The 21,892-nt window shown below is 40.0% G+C and overlaps 1 protein-coding gene across 3 annotated transcripts; it reads left to right on the top strand.

Annotated features, from left to right (window-relative positions):
- Nucleotides 1-9,844: 9,844 nt before the first annotated feature.
- LOC139384768 (SKI family transcriptional corepressor 1 homolog-B-like) lies at nt 9,845-17,532 on the top strand. Of its 3 annotated transcripts, XM_071129642.1 has the most exons (9): nt 9,845-10,057; nt 11,192-12,938; nt 13,794-13,881; nt 13,971-14,069; nt 14,295-14,363; nt 15,403-15,477; nt 15,916-15,990; nt 16,672-16,737; nt 17,087-17,532. In XM_071129642.1, the coding sequence occupies exons 2-9, from the start codon at nt 11,202-11,204 to the stop codon at nt 17,182-17,184; spliced, it is 2,307 nt and encodes a 768-aa protein (XP_070985743.1). In that variant the 5' UTR covers nt 9,845-10,057; nt 11,192-11,201; the 3' UTR covers nt 17,185-17,532. The 3 variants fall into 3 exon arrangements, with proteins under 3 accessions (XP_070985743.1, XP_070985745.1, XP_070985744.1); XM_071129644.1 differs by lacking the exon at nt 16,672-16,737 and having other exon boundaries at nt 17,090-17,532; XM_071129643.1 differs by lacking the exon at nt 16,672-16,737.
- The last annotated feature ends 4,360 nt before the right edge of the window (nt 17,533-21,892 follow it).

Here is a 21,892-nt window from a genome sequence, read left to right as displayed (position 1 = left end):
AGGCAATACAAGTTCACAAAATGGGACCGGCAAGTGCTGAAGCGCGTAGTGTAAAGATCGTCTGTCCTCAGTTGCAACACTCCCTACCGAGTTCCAAACTGCCTCTGGAAGCAACGTCAGCACAATAACTGTTTTGTCGCGAGCTTCATGAAATTGGTTTCCATGGCCAAGCAGCCATACACAAGCGTCGGCTGGTGTAGTGTAAAGCTCGCCGCCATTGGACTCTGGAGCAGTGGAAACACGTTCTCTGGAGTGATGAATCACACTTCACCATCTGGAAGTCCGACAGACAAATCTGGGTTTGGCGGATGCCAGGAGAACGCTACCTGCCCCAATGCATAGTGTCAACTGTCAAGTTTGGTGGAGGAATAATGGTATGGGGCTGTTTTTCATGGTTCAGGCTATGCCCCTTAGTTCCAGTGAAGGGAAATCTTAACGCTTGTGATTGCTTCACTGTACCGCAGCCCCTAAGTGCCGTGGAGAATACACTGAGCGCAGATTCATGACCGTCATTCTTGCACCGTTACTACAAAGAAAATAGCTTGTTACGTCAAATATTCTTTATTGTGCTCTTAAATTTCTTTGTGTGCTGCTACATTTTTCAATTTAGATGCACACGTGCTCCTTGTAAAAAGAAAAAGGTCAGCGTAGAGCCCTGTAGCAGTAGTAGTAGCAGTAGTAGTAGTAGAAGTAGTAGAAGAAGAAGAAGTAGTAGAAGTAGTAGCAGTAGTAGTAGTAGTAGTAGCAGTAGAAGTAGTAGAAGAAGAAGAAGTAGTAGAAGTAGTAGCAGTAGTAGTAGAAGAAGTAGAAGTAGTAGAAGTAGTAGAAGTAGTAGTAGTAGTAGTAGTAGAAGTAGATGTAGAAGAATTGCTTGGGGATCCTACCCTTTACCGGGCCACATTGTGGGGACTCTTCAACCACTCAGTGCCATGGAGTTCTACTCTTCTATTCTTCCAAACCTGTTAATGATGCAACACAAACAAACGTCACAACAACCAACAACTTTGAGAAAAGTCTTAAAGTACTTTCCATTTGTAATTTATGTTAATTTGGAGACGAGCACCAGATTTATGGTTGAGGATTCCATTAACTCACCACCTGTATAACCATATTTATATTATTATTCAAATATACTCCTTCACGTTGACTTCATTTGATTGTCCTTGACGTGGAACTGACAGCGTTTTAACTACTTTGCAGATATGAAACAGACAATCATATCAGTAAAACATATATTATTCCCAGTTTATGCTACAAAACCAACTTGTCAGAGGTTTTAAAAATAGGTTATATTTGACAAGAACATCCATGACGTACAGTAAGGCATTGTTGTCAGAATAAATGGATATAGTTCAATGCATGATTAATATAGTCCCCAAAAAATGCTATCAGGTTGTAAATCACAGCTGGCCTGGTACACTGCTGCCTCCATCCAATTCGGGATGCTTGGTTTGTTTCAATGACTCAATATTTTTGGACAAAAACAGCTGGGAATGTCAATATATTCAAACTAGCAAGGGCAGTGATCACAAGTCAGTCATAATGTGGCTAATAGGCTAGCGTATCTATTTAGCAAGGTAAAAACACTGAGCTAAACGTTAGCTAGCTAGCTTCTGGGAAGTATTGGGAGGATGTCGAGTCATTGGGTGAGTGAGTGACCGACTTTTTCCCCTCGGTTTTTTGGTGGCTACAGCTAAGAGATGCGGGTGGTTAGCTAGCAAGCAAGAAATGTGAATCGCTTTGCTAGCTAGCTATGCTGCATATATCTTGCATTCGTAAATTCATTCTGGCTATCCACTCCGATTTCAGAGCACTCTCATCTGAGCGCCAGGGCGCAGAACCACTGATGAATTTACGACGCGCAACGAAAAAAACGTAATTCAATTGTTGCCAGCAGCACAGTTAGTCACTAACTCTCTAGATAAAATGAAAACAGCCTAACCAGCTATGCTAGGGTGCGTAAATGGTCAGAGTGAGATGTTCTCTCATTTGTGTCGAAGTAGCTAGCAAACTTTAGGCAGAGATGACTTGGGTGCTTGACTGCTGTTGAGGGACGCTGGGATCAACGCTCCTCCTCGGACAGAGCGGTCAGAGCGCACACTGCACTTAACGCTCGGAGAGCGAAACGCGCGGAATTTACAGACAATCCGACAACGCTCCAAATGTATGAATACAGAGTGCACTAACACACGGGAAGCAATTTACAAACGCACCCTTAGTTGTCAATCAAATGTATTTGGCATCAATCAAATGGACAGGCAGGCAAATTCCCATTCAGTTGTCAAAACCTGGGTTGGAACAAGCATGCATTGGCAGACAGGCTGCAGAACAGTGAGCAGGCTACTATTCCCTTTTGTTTATCAGTGCAATTATGACTGCCAACTAGCTGAAATCATTTGAGAGGGTTTATCTAATGTTCTCTCATTAGATTTTAGCTCATCTCGCTCTGGCTAGCATTAGTTGTTGATCTTGTTGTGCATAACTACGGTAGAGAGACTACGTTTTCATGGAAAGTTACCACATGTAAGAAGACTGCTGTGGTATTCACACACATTTATTTGCAGAAATAAGTTCAGGTGTATTTTGTGGCTTTTGGAGAATGCGTTCTAATGAGCTAAAGTCGCGCTGTTGCACCTGCCTGTAAACACACAGTCCAGTTCAAAGTAAATGACGGCAGGGCCCTGTGACAAATTGCTTATTTGCATAAAGGCCTACTGTAGCTCTGATTGGCGCACCCAGTCTGTGTGGACTCCCAGGTCCTGGACAAGACAGATGTTTTTAATAGGTTTTATTTACTGCAGTGTCTACTCATTGTCCAAACACATAGATGCTTTCCCACTCTATAATATAGAATTTGTACTCTACGTCATTCCTAAACATTCTATACAAATGTGAAAAGGACCATATCTAAGTGCTCGCTTGTCAGAAAATGTAAAAAATATATATATAAAAAATGTGTAATTGTTCCTGGGGGTGAATATAAACAGGACTTTAAGATTTCATGTTACTAAAATGCTGTCAGTTCCACTGTAATGCCTAGGTTGCTTGGTGCAGACGGTATTGCATTTTCTTAATGAATATTTCAATAGAGAAACCTGGACCAGTGGTGTGTGTGTGGGGGAGGGGGGGGGGGTTATATTTAAAGAGAAATCAGTTAAAGGAGTCATTCACAGTTCAGCACAATCAGCTTTTACTCCTGTTTTATTTTACATGGTACACCGGAAACATTTGCTTCACTTGGTTCTCCAAATGATTCCCATCAATGAGAGGTTTGGCAGCACTCTCCAGTGCTTTAATGGATGGTTCCGTATTAAGCGTCTCAGAAAAGGAGTGCTGATTTTAGAACCCGTTTTGCCTTTTTAGATCCCAACGGTGAGATGACATGGACTGGAGGGGGACCTGATCCCAGATCAGCACTCCTACTCTGAGACGCTTGACACATACGGACCCAGATTGTTTTTAAAGCTATCTGGTATGCAGAGACTCTGTTCGACACTGTAGTGACAACCTTTCAGACAGTTGTCTCAGACTTTGCCGTAATGTGATTTAAGTGGCCTTCTGAGAACACACAGTCTGAGTTATGCCAGTTGAAATGGTTTAATGTGTTGTTGTGCAGTGTGATATGTAAATCACCATTCATTCATTTGATCAGGGGAAGAAAGTGCAATATTGTAACCGCATCAACAATAACAAAAATCTTATAAATGTCCTTGTATTTCTACGACCAATAATGTATTCTCTCTTCACTGAAAGATTGCCCAGTGTTGTTGCAATAACCATGAGCGTTTTAAAATATAACCTGTACCCAGTCACCCATGACCATGAAAAGTATTCTATGTCAAAACTAGCTGTAGCAAATTGGATGCCTTTTGAATTGGTTCGTGAACTGGATTAATTGATGAATGAGACATGGATTAAAGTGGTTCAATTTTGATAATAACAATTTAGTTGTGTTTTCTTTGTAAGATGACCTTATTATATAGTCCTTTTAATGTTCAGTCTGTATTTCAGTTTGGGTTTTTATTTAGAAATGATAGATTATTTTTTCTTCTTCTGTAAATCTAAACCACAGAAGGAGTTCACATCTCAGGGTGACTCCAGGATAAAACAAAAGTTTATTTATTTTCCCCTCTGAGTCAGATGTTTAACCCTGGGCATTTCAAGACTACTAAGGGCCAGTTTTTTGTTGTTGCACCAGGTTGAGACAGATGCCCTTGGGTGAAAATGCCAATTAATGTAAAGCGGTTGAGCACAACCTGAAGTGAGGGCGTCTTTGCCTGCAAAGACAGAACGTTGGCAGAGTAGTTTTGCCATCCCTCTGCTGGTTTTGGGCTGTACCTGTTGTACTAAGAATATTAGGAACACTGCCCTGCAAAAGGGTATTGTTCTTGAGACGTTAAACCACGTTCGACCAGGGAAACCAGGTGTGTGGAGACTCAAGCTAGCTGTTAGCTAGCCACTTATAAACTTCATCATCTTCATGCCCATTACAACATAAGTCCACAAGAAAGTGTTTGCATATTGTCAATAATTACAATCTAGCTCAGTGGTTCCCAAACTGTGGGTCAGGACCCACTTTGGGTCGAGGCAGGGGTCCAGGTGGGTTGTGGAATTACATTTTTTTGTGCATTCCACAAATACATTTTTGTGATAAAACATTCTTCTAAGTATAAATTTAAACCACTAAAACCAACTAGAAAGTATGCAGAAAAGGTCATGGACTATATATTTTAAATTATAGCCTATGGCCTTTGAGAACTTTACAACCAACAAAATAAAAGCTAGACAATCGCCATAGATTTTGTTATAACGTTTGAGCATAAGAACACAGCATTAGCCATGTCAAAATGTATAGAATTGCAGGATATTAGTGTAACTGCTAAATGTTCTCTCAGCTCCATGTCAAAATGTATAGAATTGCAGGATATTAGTGTAACTGCTAAATGTTCTCTCAGCTCCATGGCGAAATGTATAGAATTGCAAAAATAATGTGTGGCTTTAAAACTGCAACATTTTTGGCTAAATGGGTAGAATTGCAGGAAATTTGCAATTCTCTTCACTGCCAAAATTAATTTTTTTAGGCTGTATATTTTTGCACCTGGGTCACAAAAGACAATGTCATTGGTGGGTCAAGAAGCCCAAAAAGTTTGAGAATCCATGGTCTAGTTAGTACATGATGGGATCATTAGAAAGAACCACATCCAACCAACCATCTTGTTACCAGGGCCCCCTCCTCACCCCCCAGGATAGCTCTCAGGGTCTTTAAGGAACTCAAGCCCCTCCACCACAAAGGCACAAGTAAGTAAGTAGACTATGTACTGTAAGTATCCAACCCAATCATGTTTTTTTTTTTTTTTGCAGCATAAAAGTGGGATGTCGGTGCAGTAATAGATTGTTAGTAGAGTTGGTCACAACTGATGAGGTCTCAAGTGACTCTATCCACTCCCTCTCTCTGCTCTGATGATTATCCATTTTGTGTGAATTCAAATGCGCCCATGCAGATAATCAATTTGATAAACAGCCTACCTTTTTTTTAAGGCTTGTTTGGAAATTGATACAAAGTCTTCGAAATGAACATTTGATACCATGCAAATTGTGTACTAAATAGAAAGAGTAAAAGATGATGTATAGCGATGTTAAATGTGACCTATTGTCTGATGAAAACGTGGATGCTCAATCTCGTTTTACCATCAACATCCCCGTTGGGATATTGACCGGGTTTTGTTTGGAGATGCGTCTCCATTTTACTCAATCCCGGGCCTTAATATTCCCATTTGCCACCGAGGCACGCGCCCTTATTGTATCGCCTGGTGACCTTTTTACAGAGCAGTCCAAGTTGATTAGCACATCAGGTCAGACAATAGGCGTCGGCGCTGTGCTCCGCCATTACCCAGAACCCTTTATCAATGTCCAGTAATTAAAATGTCACCGTTTAATTTTCGAGTCAACGCGTTCCTCTTGGAGCAATCTTTTCCCAATAAAAAGTGTAATCGAAATGCTCTTTTCACTTGAAACCAAAAGGACTCGGGGAGCCCATTTAAGTGTAGCCTATCAGCACAAGGAGATCAATATGTAAGAAGCGGATTGATTGGCTTCTAAAATGGAATGTATAGGGGTCACGGTTTTATAGGGTGCTGATACAACTGTTAATTATAGAACATTCGCTCTCGATCGGTTCTGTTATTAAACTTCTCCTGAATTAGGCACATTTGATTTATGTGACAATCTTTTCCACTTGGAACTTGCTTTAAAGCCATGAAGGCTTTTTACCTAAAGGACTGATTTACCTTGAATGAAATGTTTAATATAGCCTACTTTTATTTATTATTTTTTAAATGCCTCTAGAAGTAGATTTGATTGAAATAAGAGTTCGTTCAGTGTATGTTCATAGACAATCACAAAACATTTAACTAGTGTCAGTAGGAACTGTAGTATCAGTAAGTAAACTGGAACCTATGTGTGTTTTTATTCTGATTCACTCCAAGCTTACCAGAGTGTAAATTGGACCAGCCTATGTTAGTCCAAATATAACATTGATCAACGCTTAGATTGCCATATGTTGCCTAGCGTCAATTTTACGAAGTGTAGGCCTATACCTATTTCGTAGGCTACATTGTGGTCATGGTTTAGCAGCGACCTCTAATTCATCGGCATATATATATATATTGATCACTTTAATGGAATTATAGTTTATTCAGATTAATTCATGTTACATTTAACCAAGTTGTCAAATATACGTGTGTGTGGTCCCTGTTCGGGTTAGCACCAAAAACATAGATGGAGTAGCACCACTCTGAAGATATCTCACCTCCAATTTGACTATCGGCACTCTGAACCGCCGTAGAGAGAGATGCTACTTGTTAATAATGCCTTCATTCATATACCGGTATAGGCGAAGCAGTTTTACCCTATTCCTCTGTGTATTATCTGTTGTTGGCTACTTCAATATATGATAGAGTGCAAATAGTAGCCTAGCTCTGGTCTAATAGTAGCTAAATAGTAGCCTAGCTCTGGTCTAATAGTAACCAAATAGTAGCCTAGCTCTGGTCTAATAGTAGCCACATAGTAGCCTAGCTCTGGTCTAATAGTAGCCAAATAGTAGCCTAGCTCTGGTCTATATATGCATGTCACTCACATCCTAATTCATTATTTACTATCATTTTAGTGTAGGTTGTTACCATGTCTGGCATTTGCTGTGACAAAATTTGGGATTTAAGTTTATTTTGGTCACATTGGTTTATGAAGAAAAAAACGTTCCAATAATGCATCTAAACTGGAATACAGGGCTACTTGGTGTAGCCTACTCTTATGTTGTAGCCAAAGTTCATGTTATTGAAGTGATAGAATAAAGAATGTCACCTGTCAATATCCAATCTAACCATGTATTAAATATTACATTACGTTGACCTCTACAGAGATAGGAATTCTACTGACTTAAACACGGAACGCATTAATATTGTAGCGTAGGTTTGTTTAAACAATTGAATGCATATAAATGAGTCTCAAGGTAATTTACTCTTCGAAAAAGATCTCATTGATGTGTATCCAACGGTAATAAAGGGCTCGCCTAAAATGACCGCTGAATCCGCTAATTAAAAGCGCTGCTCTCGTGCTGTATCCCGGCGCTGAACTCCCGCCTTTAATGAGCGTTGTGAGCCACGTGAGCTCACGTTTCTCCGGAATAAGCGGTGACAATGGCGTATTCAGTCGGTGGACTAAATAATTAAAAACATAGGAATAATTACAGTATAAAATTGTAATTATTGTTGGGCTGCAGGAAAGCCTTTTGATTGTGAAAGACGACACGACGGGACCGGATCGGGTTTATGTTTCCTTTTCTATCAATATTGCAGAGAGCCAAACTGACGGTCTTTCTCGCTGTCGGACTAGGGTGCGTGTGCATTGCAGGGAAAACGAAGTCCAACTTTCGAAATCATTTTCATATTCATCAGCATAATAATCATTGATAACATTTGAATAGGCCAAATTTATGAAGAGACTAATTATTGCCCATATGCTCAGTATAATGTTTTGCATGGCTATTTAATAGGCCTACATAGATATAGTTTCTTTTGACATTGTTTTTTAATAAAGAAACCATAGATGTTTAAGGTCGTGATATCTATTTTACAATCCCAAAACATCTGGCGCATAACTGTTTTGTCAGTTCATCTAGACCTAGGTAAGCTATATATGCAGCTAGTTTATCCATAATGTAAATTCTAGTTGTCATCGGAAACATATTATGTATAGACTAATTTATGCTAGGTTTAAAGGGCATAGATGTTCTACTTTAATGGTGTCTGCTTAGCAATAGTTGGCTGGAGGGCGTTTGTGGACGTTATTAACTCCTATTTGATTGTGGTAATTGTTCACATTTTGGCCCGGACAGTTTGATTAATTACATTTTAATCAGTGTCCATTTAGGACAGACGATGTTAGGAATATAGGCTATAGGCATTCAGGCTAAATGTGCATTTTAAAATAACAAACAAATGGTAATTTTAGTAAGTCCTTAAACAATAAAAAACAAATTGGAAAAACGTATTTTTAAAATACAACAATTCAAACAAAACGTAAACCTCTGTCATTCAGACTGACCCACATGTTGTTCAACCCGTGTATTTAGGCCCACGTGTGCAAATAGTTTAAATGTTATTTTAAACTAAAAAGAAAAGTTTGCATGCGGTTCCTTGAACTTTATGCCCCGGCAAGCTATTGATACCTCAGCACAAGGCTTACCGGGGTTAACTGAGGGGCATTGATCAGGTTATGAATAGTTAATATGGTCTTACAGTATTGGGTTTCAACACTAACCTCAGCCTATTGCTCTAATATATCACTCTGTTTGTAGACGCAATCTGCTCGCACCGTGTCCTGTGTGCTCAACAAATTTCCTTCATTTACTGACAGTTTGGTTCGTGGGTGGTGGGTATTGAGAGAGAGGGGGGGGGGGGGGGGTGCAGCAGCATATGACAGTCCCGCCGGAGGCAAGTTATCCGCTCATCTAGGATTCGGTCCATTTTCAATGCAGAATCTAAGAATGCACAGTATGTGATTTAAAACGTGTCCAATTGTTTGACATTCGAACAAAAGCACGCGAGCCTTAAAATTCATGGCGTCTTTACCAGAAGGGCTGGAATTGATTTGCGTGTCCACGAGAAGCAAAACAGATGGTCGTGTAACTTGATAAATGATACATTCAGCCATTTTGTTGCCTTCGATTTCATATTCAGTTTTGTCCTAAATTTGCTCGTTTGTTAATACTGGAAATAGTCTATAGGCCTTCATTGGCATTTGGTAAGTGCAGTTACTCTCCGATGAAGAGTTGTGATATGCAAAAATACATAAATCATAAAAACATTTCCAATTAGCATATGGGTATAATACACACTTGTACCTACCTACATGTGTGAAATAGGACAAATAAATGCACCCATCAAATTATAATTATTTGTCTATTATTAAAATATCGTTGGTCATTAGTTGTGTCAAAATAGTGTCAATTTATCAAATGCACCTTACTACTTAGCACACCATGTTAATGCAATATATATCCATCTATCTTTCTCTTAATGATTTTTTCCCCCACTTCTATGAAAGATCCACTGAGTAAAGTTTAAATGGATCAAGTAACAGCCTAGTGGCTGTTGTTCCTTCATTGTCCGGGAGATAATATAGTTAAAGAGAAGGAACGCTAAGTGGGTGTGCCTTGCCATCCATTAGTTTAGCGGTCACTTCTTCAGTGAGGAGCGTCGACTGCTGTCTTGAGGAGTGGCGAAGGCTCGAGGACTGCCATGCCGTCACTCTCTCGTGCGCCACTCAGCCGGTGAGAGTCGAAGAGGATGGAAGTCCGTTCACTGTACTGAAACAGAGACAGAAACACTACAGAGAGAGAGAGAGAGAGAGATATTTGGCTAGTCTGAACGCTTGGTCCAGCAACAGTATATTTAATCTCGGACTAGACCTCTGCTTGTGTCGGTGATTTTTGTTCAACTTTTTGATGAAAAGTTGTTTCCTAAGCCTAGGAGTACTGTGCTCTTTTCCAGAAAGAAAGGTAAGGATCTTACTCTTTTCAATTAGTTGTCTTGTGTATTTTCTATTGAAATTTTAATATCTCATCACCAGTCACAACAGCTTCATATTTTACATGTTTTTCGTAAGTGTTACCTTTAATTTATTTTCCAATTAATATATTATTTTCGGAAGACTTATAGAATATATATTTACAACCGTTGCGCAAAACAAAAAAACATGGGACGGATGTGAGATGCTAAATGTGAGGGAAATATTTGCCTTTTGTAAAAGTCAATTTTAAGGTTTTATTGTAGGCCTATAAGCCGTTGTACTAACGTTAATCTAGGGAGACACGCATGCGATGTTTTAATTATATATATGGCTAGTCTTTTATTAACAGATCAAATACGTACAATTTAACCCGTGTAATTACCAAGAAAGCAGCTTAGCTGTTCTTTTCCTCTCTGGTAAGCGCATTGGCGCAGCTCAGAGTGTATTTTCCTTCTGCTCTTTTGCGTGTAAGGATCTTATGTAGTTCTTAAGTAATCACCCTCGCCTCTGAGCCGATTTAAAGACGACAGGAAAAGGTCCCGTCAATAAACAACTAACTGATCATGGATAGCCTTAGTTGGCATAGTCCTACAAAAAAAATTAATTTGGATGGTTTAAACACTTCATATAAATATGCCTATACTAAACATGCTCGTATAAAATTGAACGTTTATATTACATTATGTAGACCTATTTTATTTATTAGGCTATTATTTATCTATTTATTTAGAACTGGGTCACCAAAAACGAATAACTAACTAATCCTTGATTTTTGTAAATAATGCTGGGTTGAAAATGTTTTTGATTGTTCAATAATAACACTAAGTATGTAGTAATAATAATAATAATAATGCATAGTTATTAGTATATAATAACACTGATCTTCTGCGTTACTTTTAAGACCTTGACCATGTTATTATTAATATTGCACGAAATGTGCGTGCGTAGGCCTTTTGGTAAGATTAATTACAAAGCTATTTCATGGATTTTATTTATTTATTTGTTGATTTGGAATGAATTGCAAACTATTTAGGGCTAGTGCATTTTTTGACAGGCGTTATGCCAACTGTAGGCCTATATGGTAGTGCAATAGGCTACCCTAAAATTATTTTTTTATTTTCAGACTTCCAGGAATGGAGTCGATACCCAATCAACAACCAGCGGGACGAGACTCCAGCTCTTCCCCCAGCTCCAAGCAGGACGTTCAGCCCTTCTCCAGCCCCATCTCCCTGAAGCCTAACCAAGTCAGCGAGACCGCGTTGTATGGAGTGCACATCGTGTCTTTGGTCATAGATGGCCAGGAAAGACTTTGCTTGGCGCAGATATCCAACACATTGCTAAAGAACTACAGTTACAACGAAATCCATAACCGACGCGTTGCTCTTGGAATCACCTGCGTCCAGTGCACGCCCGTCCAGCTCGAGATACTGAGGCGCGCTGGCGCCATGCCAATCTCCTCGCGGCGCTGCGGTATGATCACTAAGCGGGAGGCGGAGAGGCTATGTAAATCATTCCTCGGTGCTCACAACCCACCAAAGCTACCGGAAAATTTCGCTTTTGATGTCTCTCATGAATGCGCGTGGGGAAGCAGAGGTAGCTTCATACCTGCCAGGTATAACAGCTCGAGGGCCAAGTGCATTAAATGCACATATTGTAACATGTATTTTTCCCCGAATAAATTCATATTCCACTCCCATCGCACTCCCGAGTCCAAGTATACACAGCCAGACGCAGCAAACTTCAATTCGTGGAGGCGCCATCTCAAACTAACAGACAAAAGCTCGTCGGATGATGTTGCCCACGCGTGGGAGGATGTTAAGGCGATGTTCAACGGGGGAAGTCGTAAGAGGACGCTACCTATGAGTGGGTCATCCATGTCCTCTCCTTTGAAGTCACATTCCACCAGTAACCCAACCCAAAGAAGTTCCCCCGAGGTACCCCATAAAACGTTGCGCTGTGACGAAGACCGAGGTAGGCCTAACATCAGTCTGTCAAATGGCGTCCGGAACTACCCGGTTATCCCTGTGCCCAGTAAGAGCTTTGGGATGCTTCAAAAGATCCAGCCACCGCTCTTCCCCCACCCGTATGGATTCCCTGCGTTTGGACTGTGTCAAAAGAAGGACGACGGAGTGGGAGAGACAAATAAAACCAACGTTTCGGGTGTCTTTTGGCCAGGAGCAAAGGACAGTATCTATCCCTCTTTCCCGATGTTTTGGCCAACAGCAGGTGGGCTGCCGATGCCACCGTATCAACAGTCACCACCCAAACCACCCACAGAGCTCTTAAGTGTCAGACAGAGTGATCTCGAGTTATCGGATCAAAGTGACCGGTGCGCAAACACACCTAAGGATAGCTTTCAAGACAGCGAACGGTGCTCCAGCTCACAATCCACCCGGAACGACGAGGATAAATCCGGGGATGAGGCCCGGTCGACGGAAGGACTCCCCACAACTCCACGGAAGATAAATTACATCTCTGCGTTCAGACCTGTGGTGAAAGACGCCGAAAGCATTGCAAAGCTATACGGCAACAGGGACACGTACAGCGGTGTGCGCTCTGGTTACCTATCGCCAGATTTCGTGAGTGAAAGTTCTAGCTATAGGTCTATGTCCCCGGATGTGGATAGCGTGGACGACCCAGACGTTGACGTGGAGTCAAACAGGGCACACGAGGATGAAGAGTCAGTCCAACTGTCAGTGGAGGACCGTCAGAGTCCCCCGCCCCTCAACTCAGCCCATTCCGGGCCTGAAGATAGTCGAGAGCTGGGGACAAGTCCAGGACCACAACCGGAAGATCCCCACTCCGGGTCCTCTGATGACGAGAGGCAGGGTGGACAGGTGTCAGAGCGCCATGATACACCGGTGTACGAAGTAAGTGTGCCAAGGTCCATATGAGTGCTTTGATGTTCAATATATTTACGCACATGTTTGTAAATTAATTTAGGCATCAATCCACGGAGACTTGTTTGGATCCCATATGAAAATGGGTGATGTTTGGTCTTGTAAGTGCATGGGCATAAAGTATGGTCATCATGCTATGTTTAATGTTCCAATGGCCATAGGCCTATGCCTTAAAGGATGTTGATATGGCTGGCAGCTTTTAACAGTTTGAAGCCTAAACAGTAGGCTAATGTGATGTTTTCAACGCGTTTTTGCAAGGGATTTTTCATATTTTGGTCAAATGAGAAAAAAAAGCCACTTATATTAACTATATCCAGGCCTTCTCGCATGGGGTTTTATTGTGCTGTTGAAAACCCTGACATTACAGAAGGCTGAGCCTGTTTAGACATACATTGGCAGGTTGGAACAAATATGGAAATTATCTTTTGTTAAAATACATTTTGGCAATGACATTTACAAAAAAGACCATCGTCCCAATATTAAAGAGATTGAGAATGGAGTAGGCTTGTTTTAATAAGGTCGCTGAGTGGGAGCCTAGGTCTGTGTCTTGTCTTTTGTTCTAAAGATAATTGAAGTGGTTCTGTTTGGAGTGTTTACTGCGAGCCTTGTAGTGTGTTGGGAAAAGGTTAGGCCTGCGCCTGCCTCGTCCTAATGTCAGTCAAACTGCAATTTAGATAGGTGGACAACAATTGAATTACTTCGCTATAATTATAAATTGGAGACGTGTCACGTGGGTATATCCGTTCAAAGAATTGCTTGTGAAATTAAGAGAATTATAGATAATTGCAGTTGTATTGACTATAATGGCTTTGGTTAATTTTGCAGGTGTACACACATGAAAAGGATGGACACATGCCTTTGAACGGTCCATCTACGTTCGGATCAAAACATAGCAGCCCATTGCAATCGAACGGTAGGCCTATTATCTTGCATAGTACATATTCATGGTATAGTTTCTGTATGCAAATAGGCACGTCGCTTATTACTGTCTGTCTTTATCAGGTGTACTCCATGTTTCCGACCCACACAAACAACGTTCTCCTACAAGAGAGGACGTTCCACAGAGAGCCTATCAGGACCAAGCAAAGGAAAGCCCACCATGTGAGTCTCTCTCTCTCTCTCTCTCTCTCTGTGTGTGTGTAAGTGTGTAAAAGTTTAGTAGGCCTACCATGGTAATATAGCCTATTGTATTATATTTTATGTAACGAAATTGTTAGCCAAAGGTTTCTCACTTTTTACTGTTCCAAATATGATCATTTATAACAGAAAATTTAGTAAATTAGATTAATTAATGAGCTGATGCCATCTTTAATATTTCTCTCGCAGGCGATGGGGCATTACGTCAGCATGACGTCAGTAGGATCCACGAAAAAGATATCGAAAACATGGCTAAAGGTAATCATTTGATTTTTATCAATGATCATTGACATTTGTTTATATTGATTAGCCTCGTGCAAACAAGTAGGCCTAGCCTAGCCTCGTGTCAAGTCATTAGATCTCATCTTAAATTGAACAAAGCAAGGTGGAAATCACTAAACATAATAGGCTAATTTTCAGTTCTGGGAATAAAAAAATTAAAAAATCATATTTAGCATTGAATTAACAGAGTTATATTTTAAACATAACGAACACGTGTGAACGCGGCTCTATTTATATCTCTACTTCCTCAAAGCCTACTATTTCAACATTCGAAAAAACCCTCGTGTGGTTAATTATGAGCCTTTTTATGGAACATGAGAACCATGTTCCATGTTGGTCTTGTGTAGGCTACGACGTGTGGAATCACCAGTCTAATATGCTAGACTGAGGTTTCCCCTTCCATATCTAGGTACTGCACTAACAACATAATACCTATTATGATCTGTCTAATAATCTATTTTTTTTAATAGCTTTATAAACAATTGTTATGCCTACAGCTTAACACAAGTTTGCACGGTCACGTTTGAATTGTTTTCCATTCGTTAACCTCCTCTAATGTTAAATTATGAGAAACGGAATTGTTCTACTTATTGTAACACGAAATCGTTTTTACACTATTAATATTTTAACGAGCCCAGCCGTTAAGCTGCGGCGCTGGAGCCTCTAACCCCGAGGCGATGGAGCTAATTATTTAGCAATACCATGCTTGGAGACACAGTGAGGCTAAACGACTGTTAGCGTTCCAACCATAGGCCTTCTGATAATAGTTATTACGATACTATAGGGAAATAAACCAAGGGAAACATTGTGGTTGTTTTTACCCATAGGCCTGTATTGTATTAGGCCTATAAAGGCCTGTAATCAAAATCAAATGCTTTAATTGTTGAACAGGCTAAGATAGGTCTGCAATATATAGGGTTAGTATGTTGAAAGCCACATTTGGAATTTACTGCTTTGTCTATTGCCTTTTTACAACGACGATTATGATAATGGTGATGACCGCTTCGGTTTGCAGAGGAACTTCAGAAACAGCTTGTCGAACAAGTGGAGCTCAGAAAAAAGTTGGAACGCGAATTTCAAAGTTTAAAAGGTAGGACGCTTTATTGTCCTACTGCTTAAAACACACACAGAGTCGAGGTGCAGCTGAAATATTTACATGAGGGGAAACAGGCGCAACTCGATCTCTTAAAGTAAAAAAAAAAAAAATGTAACTTTATTTTTTAAGAGTTAAAGTCATTCACGTTTCCACCATCTTGGCCTGTTTCAGAATGAGTTTAAACATAAAGAGACATACAGCGAACATATTGACTACAACGAAGCAAACATTAGTGGACAGCGGCATGGTGCTGAAATGGAAGTAAATTATTGTTTCGCTTCAAAAGCGAGAGCTGCTCCTGTTTCCCACACATCGACGTCTTTATTTTAATGTAGTCAGATGTCATAATGCTGAGAACCCATTAGGCTTAAATTCTATTATTTGGACTTGCGCACTGTGTTAATAGTAGCCGTCTGCTTGCTCACTATGCAGATAATTTTCAGGACCAAATGAAGAGGGAACTGTCCTACAGAGAAGAGATGGTCCAACAACTTCATATTGTCCGAGGTGAGTCTCCTGGAAAAATGATTGGAATATGCTAAATGGTCAGTGTTTTAATAAATGAAATAATATGTCCCGACTTAAATTGAATGAAATGACCCATATCGTTATAGCGTTTATGTTCTAAAGTATGAAAACGTGCGTGTACAAGAACGGTCATATTGACTTTGTTGCTTCCTTGTACCACACAAGAATGAAGAGGGGAAAGTGACACTTGCATAAATTCGGTCATTATAGAATTAGGCTGCGTGTCCACAATCTACAAATAATAGCTTATCATTCCTGTCAAATAGTCAACATTTTTCGCAATTTGACTGGAAATTGTCGAATGAACTGCAATAATATCAAACCATAGAGAGATTGATTTCGCTGTGTTTTGTTTGTAAATGTTATTTTCTCCTAAATCACGCACTGGAAAATGTAAAAGGCAGACCATTACGTATCATCGTATCAGTTACATACAGTAGACGACAACAGCTGATGCCGCCCTTTCACGGATAGACTCGTTCTAGAGTTACTGGACCGCGGTAGTGTAAATACACACTTCAACTACACTAAGAGGTCACTCAAAATACCCGAGGGTGAACAACATACATTACAGTCATCCATTTCAAAGTTTACAAACCACCGCTTTGTAGCTCAATTATTGCGTTTTCTTTTCTTATTATTTATGTGTTGTTTGCTTAGACACGTTGTGCAGCGAGTTGGATCAAGAAAGAAAGGCGCGTTATGCAATACAACAGAAGCTAAAAGGTAATTTATATGGTCCAAAAACAGAACATGTATCCAGTTTCAGTCCATTTGTGAATTAATTCAATGGCTAGCTGGGCAAGAGCATGGCCTTCTAATGGACTTTGATTATGACTAGTAGTATTTGTCAAATTACAACCGTACCTATGCAAGTGCTACTTTTTATTCTTCGCTAGCATGTGTGTCCTTATGATATGCTAATTCCTAGCGCATTTGATATTGAGCAGAACTACTGTGACGTGTAGACTAAATTTAGAGGAAAAAACGACTAGAGAACACAGTGTGGATAGAAAAATAACAAAGACATTTCATCTGCCCAGTGTTTGAAGTGACACATCCCCTTTCTCCCTAGAAGCTCATGACGCCCTGCACCATTTCTCCTGCAAGATGCTGACCCCTCGCCACTGTACTGGAGCCTGTACTTTCAAACCCCCTCTGCTGCCTCCATAATAGACCACAAGACCCCCCCCCTGACTCCAGTACAGCTCACTGCAGCCAAAAAGAGAGACGCCCACCTCAAGTAGTCACAGTCTCTCCGTAACTTCTTTACCTTTGCCCTCCCTCACCAGTCATCCAAGGATTCACAACTTGTGTACACACTCCAGCGCTATTTATTTAACGCAGAAGAAGTGGCTATGGAGGTCAGGAGAACAAGACCTTCCATTGAAAAGAACTCTTGAAGATACACCAACACCAAACGACTGGTCCATTGTATGTGTTGTATTTATAGACAGTTATCAAGTTGTAAAGAGCTCTTGATATGGACTCACCAAGTCCCTTTGAATCATAATCTATTGCTCTTCACATATCCCGTGTGTATATATATATATAAATATATATACATATATATATGTGGAGATGTGCAATGAGTTGTATAATGTGATATTTCATAAGTAACACGAATCCTAGCATTCTTGGGTTGTTTTACCACATTATGTATGTGTTTTTACATATATTTATTTGTGTTTAAGTTAGTCGTTAATCTGTTCTGTCCATCTGAAACATTAAACAATGTATATTATTGATGTAAAGCACTTTAAAAAATTGGCAACATTACTACTGATCTGGACCTCACTGTACTAAGAAATAAAGTAAACTCTGTTAGGCATCTAATGTATAGAATACACTTCGTTCTAATGCAGCGTTTTCCAAATGCTGGACCAGGGGGATCCACAGATGATGCACCTTTCTAGGTTTTTGTCCTAGCCCTAACACACCTGATTCAAACCAAAGGCTTGATGATGAATTGTTGATTAGTTGACTCAAGTGTGTGAGTGTTAGGACAAAAACACCGCTTTGGGTCACCGGGACCAGGAAAGGGAAACGCTGTTCTAATGGCGCCAACATTTATTCTAGCACTTATTTCGAAGTAACCAATGACCTTTCAACCTTGAACTAATTAAAAAGATTCCGTTTGCCTAAAATGTCACACAACAGATTAGTCTTTTACAGTGTATAGAATGTTCATTCAGTCTCAACTATGATTGTTTTTAATCATACATAGATACCATGTACAGTATATTCATTATAAAAGGTATATTTCTTCCGTATGATTTGAGCATTCGGTTACAAGACACACCCAGCTTCTGTTGTACTTAATAAAGGGGTTGAATCATCGTCAGAACCCTACCATACATTAAATAAACCACAGGCACAGAAACCAAACCTATTTGTTGTGTATTTAATTATGTCTTGTAGGCTTTATTTTGTCATGTCAATCCTTTGTGCATGGCAAGAGTTATGAGTGGGGATGAGATGAAAGGAAACCAAGACGCCACGTAAAGAGACTTGAAACGGCCATTTGTGACTGAATTCCATGTTGTGCAGTTGATTTCTGTAACCAATCTTTTTTTAAATCAATTCCAAGCCAGTTGGTTATTTTTTTCCACGATATATATGACCTTTAAAAAGTGTTGTTGTGACCCCATTAAGGGCCAATAAGACTCATGTATGTATTATATCAGAAATTAATGTAAAATACGATTAAAAAGTGAATCCTCTTTTTGCCTTGTCTCCTGAATGTCTCTTAATAGGAACGATACTGACACCTGCTGGAACCTTTAAGGAATAACAACCTGATTTAAAATTAATTTAGCATCCAGGTTGTTTATTTATTTATTTATATATTTTTTTCATATCAAACGACTCATTCCATACATGGGCTGTCTCAGAAGTCCAGTCAAGTTATGTTCGACATTCTGTCAGGGGAATAGCCCTGTTTAATAGTGAAATCTAATTATTCTGATGTGAAGCCTAATAGCTATTGATTAAATGCTCTTTAGATGGCCCTCTGTCCCTAGGCACAAGAGAGTAAGAGAGATGCTCGCATAATGGCAGTGATGCATGTTGAATATTAATCTTTTTTGACAGTAATTGCTCCCCACGTGAAGGCACCTTTTCATTTGAATACTAACCACTCGTGTGTGTATTGTAACATGTTTACTCAAGGTATACTGAAGAAGTTGTTTATGAACCGGAGTTTTCATTTTCCTGTTTCGTCTACATGAGAATGGCATTGAACACAAGTGATGTGATCATTTTTTTTGCTGTTGCACATGGTATAGATCAGCAACACAGTATCGATATAATAATTTATATATTTACTGGTTTGTTAAGCCTCATAATATCACAAACTACTAAACATTTGACTCGACACAACTTCACAAGTTCAACTGACATTTGAGTGAAGTACTGACATCGTGACATTGATTACATTACAATGATTAACAGACACCGTTGAAGTATGATTATTTTTCATTTTTTAATCATGATATTTTTAAAGATGTATTTTATTATGACTGTATACACGAGTATGATTGTGAGAAGCCATGAATAAAAGTCTTCTTAAATTATAAGAATGAACAGACCACATAACCCATTACACCCTTGGTAAATAGTGTCGGAGGGCTGCCCTCAATACCAAACAATACTCTTTTTGAAAGTCGCTCAAACTGTTTGTCGTGGTACACCCAAACATATAAAAGCCCACTTAAATATCAGTTGTAATGAGTGAACCCATTTTCACAGTGAATGATTTCAGATTTATTTGCTTTTTTGTTACAATTGTTCAGAATGGCCCGGCCAAACATGAGAATGAAAGGGTATGGTTTGTACATCATAGAAGTTTATCAACCTATTAGAGTGACCATGAAATAATGTTTGTTCCTGTTCATTATGCCAACATTGGTCATGGAATCTAACTCTAAATCACTCCTTTGACAAAGACAAATACAAAGTTAACCTGCACTTGTCCTGTCACTGTGGACATCACATTGAACAGGTGGGGACTGGAACATGTGCAACAGCCGTCCCTGTTCAAATACCCCTCCACGTGAGCCTTCTATGGTTGACTGAAGTCATCCGTAATGGATTTGTGTCATCAATCATTACATTGAAGATGAATTGCATTGTTAGGGAGTAATGTACTCCACCCAGTGTTCTGTTCATGTCCCTCTTAGGAATAAGGAGTAGCCATGTATGGTATAACCAAATAAGATACATAGACATCAGTACAACACTGGAAAGCTGGGGGGCATTATCTTATTCATGATTAGATATAACATAGTCATATTAACAATTTCATGAGGACTTTGGGGGCTCTATAAATGTCAAAAAAATAGTGGGTAATCTGTATCTACCATAGTCTGAATTACAATGGAGATAGTGCCATCTACTGGACAATGAAGATTAGTGACATCTACTGGCTCATGAATATGCAGCATTTATAACTTTTCAAACGTGAAGTCGATAGGTCCCTATTCTGAAACGGTGCCCAATCCCACTGCTATCTCGTTCCAAACTAGTTTTCTGCTGCTGCGTGTTTACCAATCCTATTGGAACTAATTTATTGGGTGCTTTAGACACCTTGTTAGTCTATACTATAAAGATGCATTCAGGGTGGGCAACGTTCTAAAATGTTTGTAGTTGTAGAGAGAGCAAACTATGAACTGTTTTAAAAGGTCCAATGTAGCCGTTTTAATCTCCATATCAAATCATTTCTGGATAACAATTAAGTACCTTACCTGAAGTACCTGATTATTTTTGACCAGTTTAATTGAAAACAAACAAAAATGGCTTCTTTAGTAAAGGGCAATTTCTCAAGCAAGAATTTAGCTAGGATTGTCTGGGAGTGGTCTGAGTGAGGAGGGGACATGTAGCTATTATTGGCAGAGGTTTGGAACTCTCTGTCTTATTGGTCTATTAAAGGGATTCTCCGGTACTCTTGTATACTTTTTAGCCAGTAGTTCTGAAAGTAGTACTCACATGCCAAAATCATGGGCATTAACATTAGAGTTGGTCCCCCCTTTGCTACTATAACATCCTCCACTCTTCTGGGAAGGCTTCCCACTAGATGTTGGAACATTGCTGTGGGGACTTGCTTCCATTCAGCCACAAGAGCATTAGTGAGGTCGGGCACTAATGTTGGGCGATTAGGCCTGGCTCGCAGTCGGCGTTCCAATTCATCCCAAATGTGTTCTATGGGGTTGAGGTCAGGGCTCTGTGCAGGCAAGTCAAGTTCTTCCACATCGATCTTGAAAAAACATTTCTGTATGGACCTCGCTTTATACACGGGGTCATTGTCATGCTGAAACAGGAAAGGGCCTCCCCAAACTGTTGCCACAAAGTTGGAAGCACATAATTCTCTAGAATGTCTTTGTTTGCTGTAGTGTTAAGATTTCCCTTCACTGGAACTACGGGACCTAGCCCGAACTATGAAAAACAGCCCCAGACCTTTATTCCTCCTCCACCAAACTTTACAGTTGGCACTATGCATTCAGGTAGGTAGCATCCCCCTGGCTTCCGCCAAACTGTCAGATGATGAAGCGTGATTCATCACTCCAGAGAACGCATTTCCACTGCTCCAGAGTCCAATGGCGGCGAGCTTTACACCACTCCAGCCGACTCTTGTCATTGTGCATGATGATCTTAGGCTTTTGTGTGGCTGCACGGCCATGGAAACCCATTTCATGAAGCTCCAGACAAACAGTTATTGTGCTGACGTTGCTTCCAGAGGCAGTTTGGAACTCGGTAGTGAGGGTTACGCGCTTTCTGTGAGTTTGTGTGGCCTACCACTTCACGGCTGAGCCGTTAATGCTCCTAGAAGTTTCCACTTAACAATAACAGCCCTTACAGTTGAACGGGGCAGTTCTAGCAGGGC

Source organism: Oncorhynchus clarkii, chromosome 26, assembly GCF_045791955.1.
Source record: "Oncorhynchus clarkii lewisi isolate Uvic-CL-2024 chromosome 26, UVic_Ocla_1.0, whole genome shotgun sequence".
Classification (NCBI taxonomy): Eukaryota; Metazoa; Chordata; class Actinopteri; order Salmoniformes; family Salmonidae; genus Oncorhynchus; species Oncorhynchus clarkii.
This window is presented reverse-complemented; position numbering and strand designations above follow the sequence as displayed.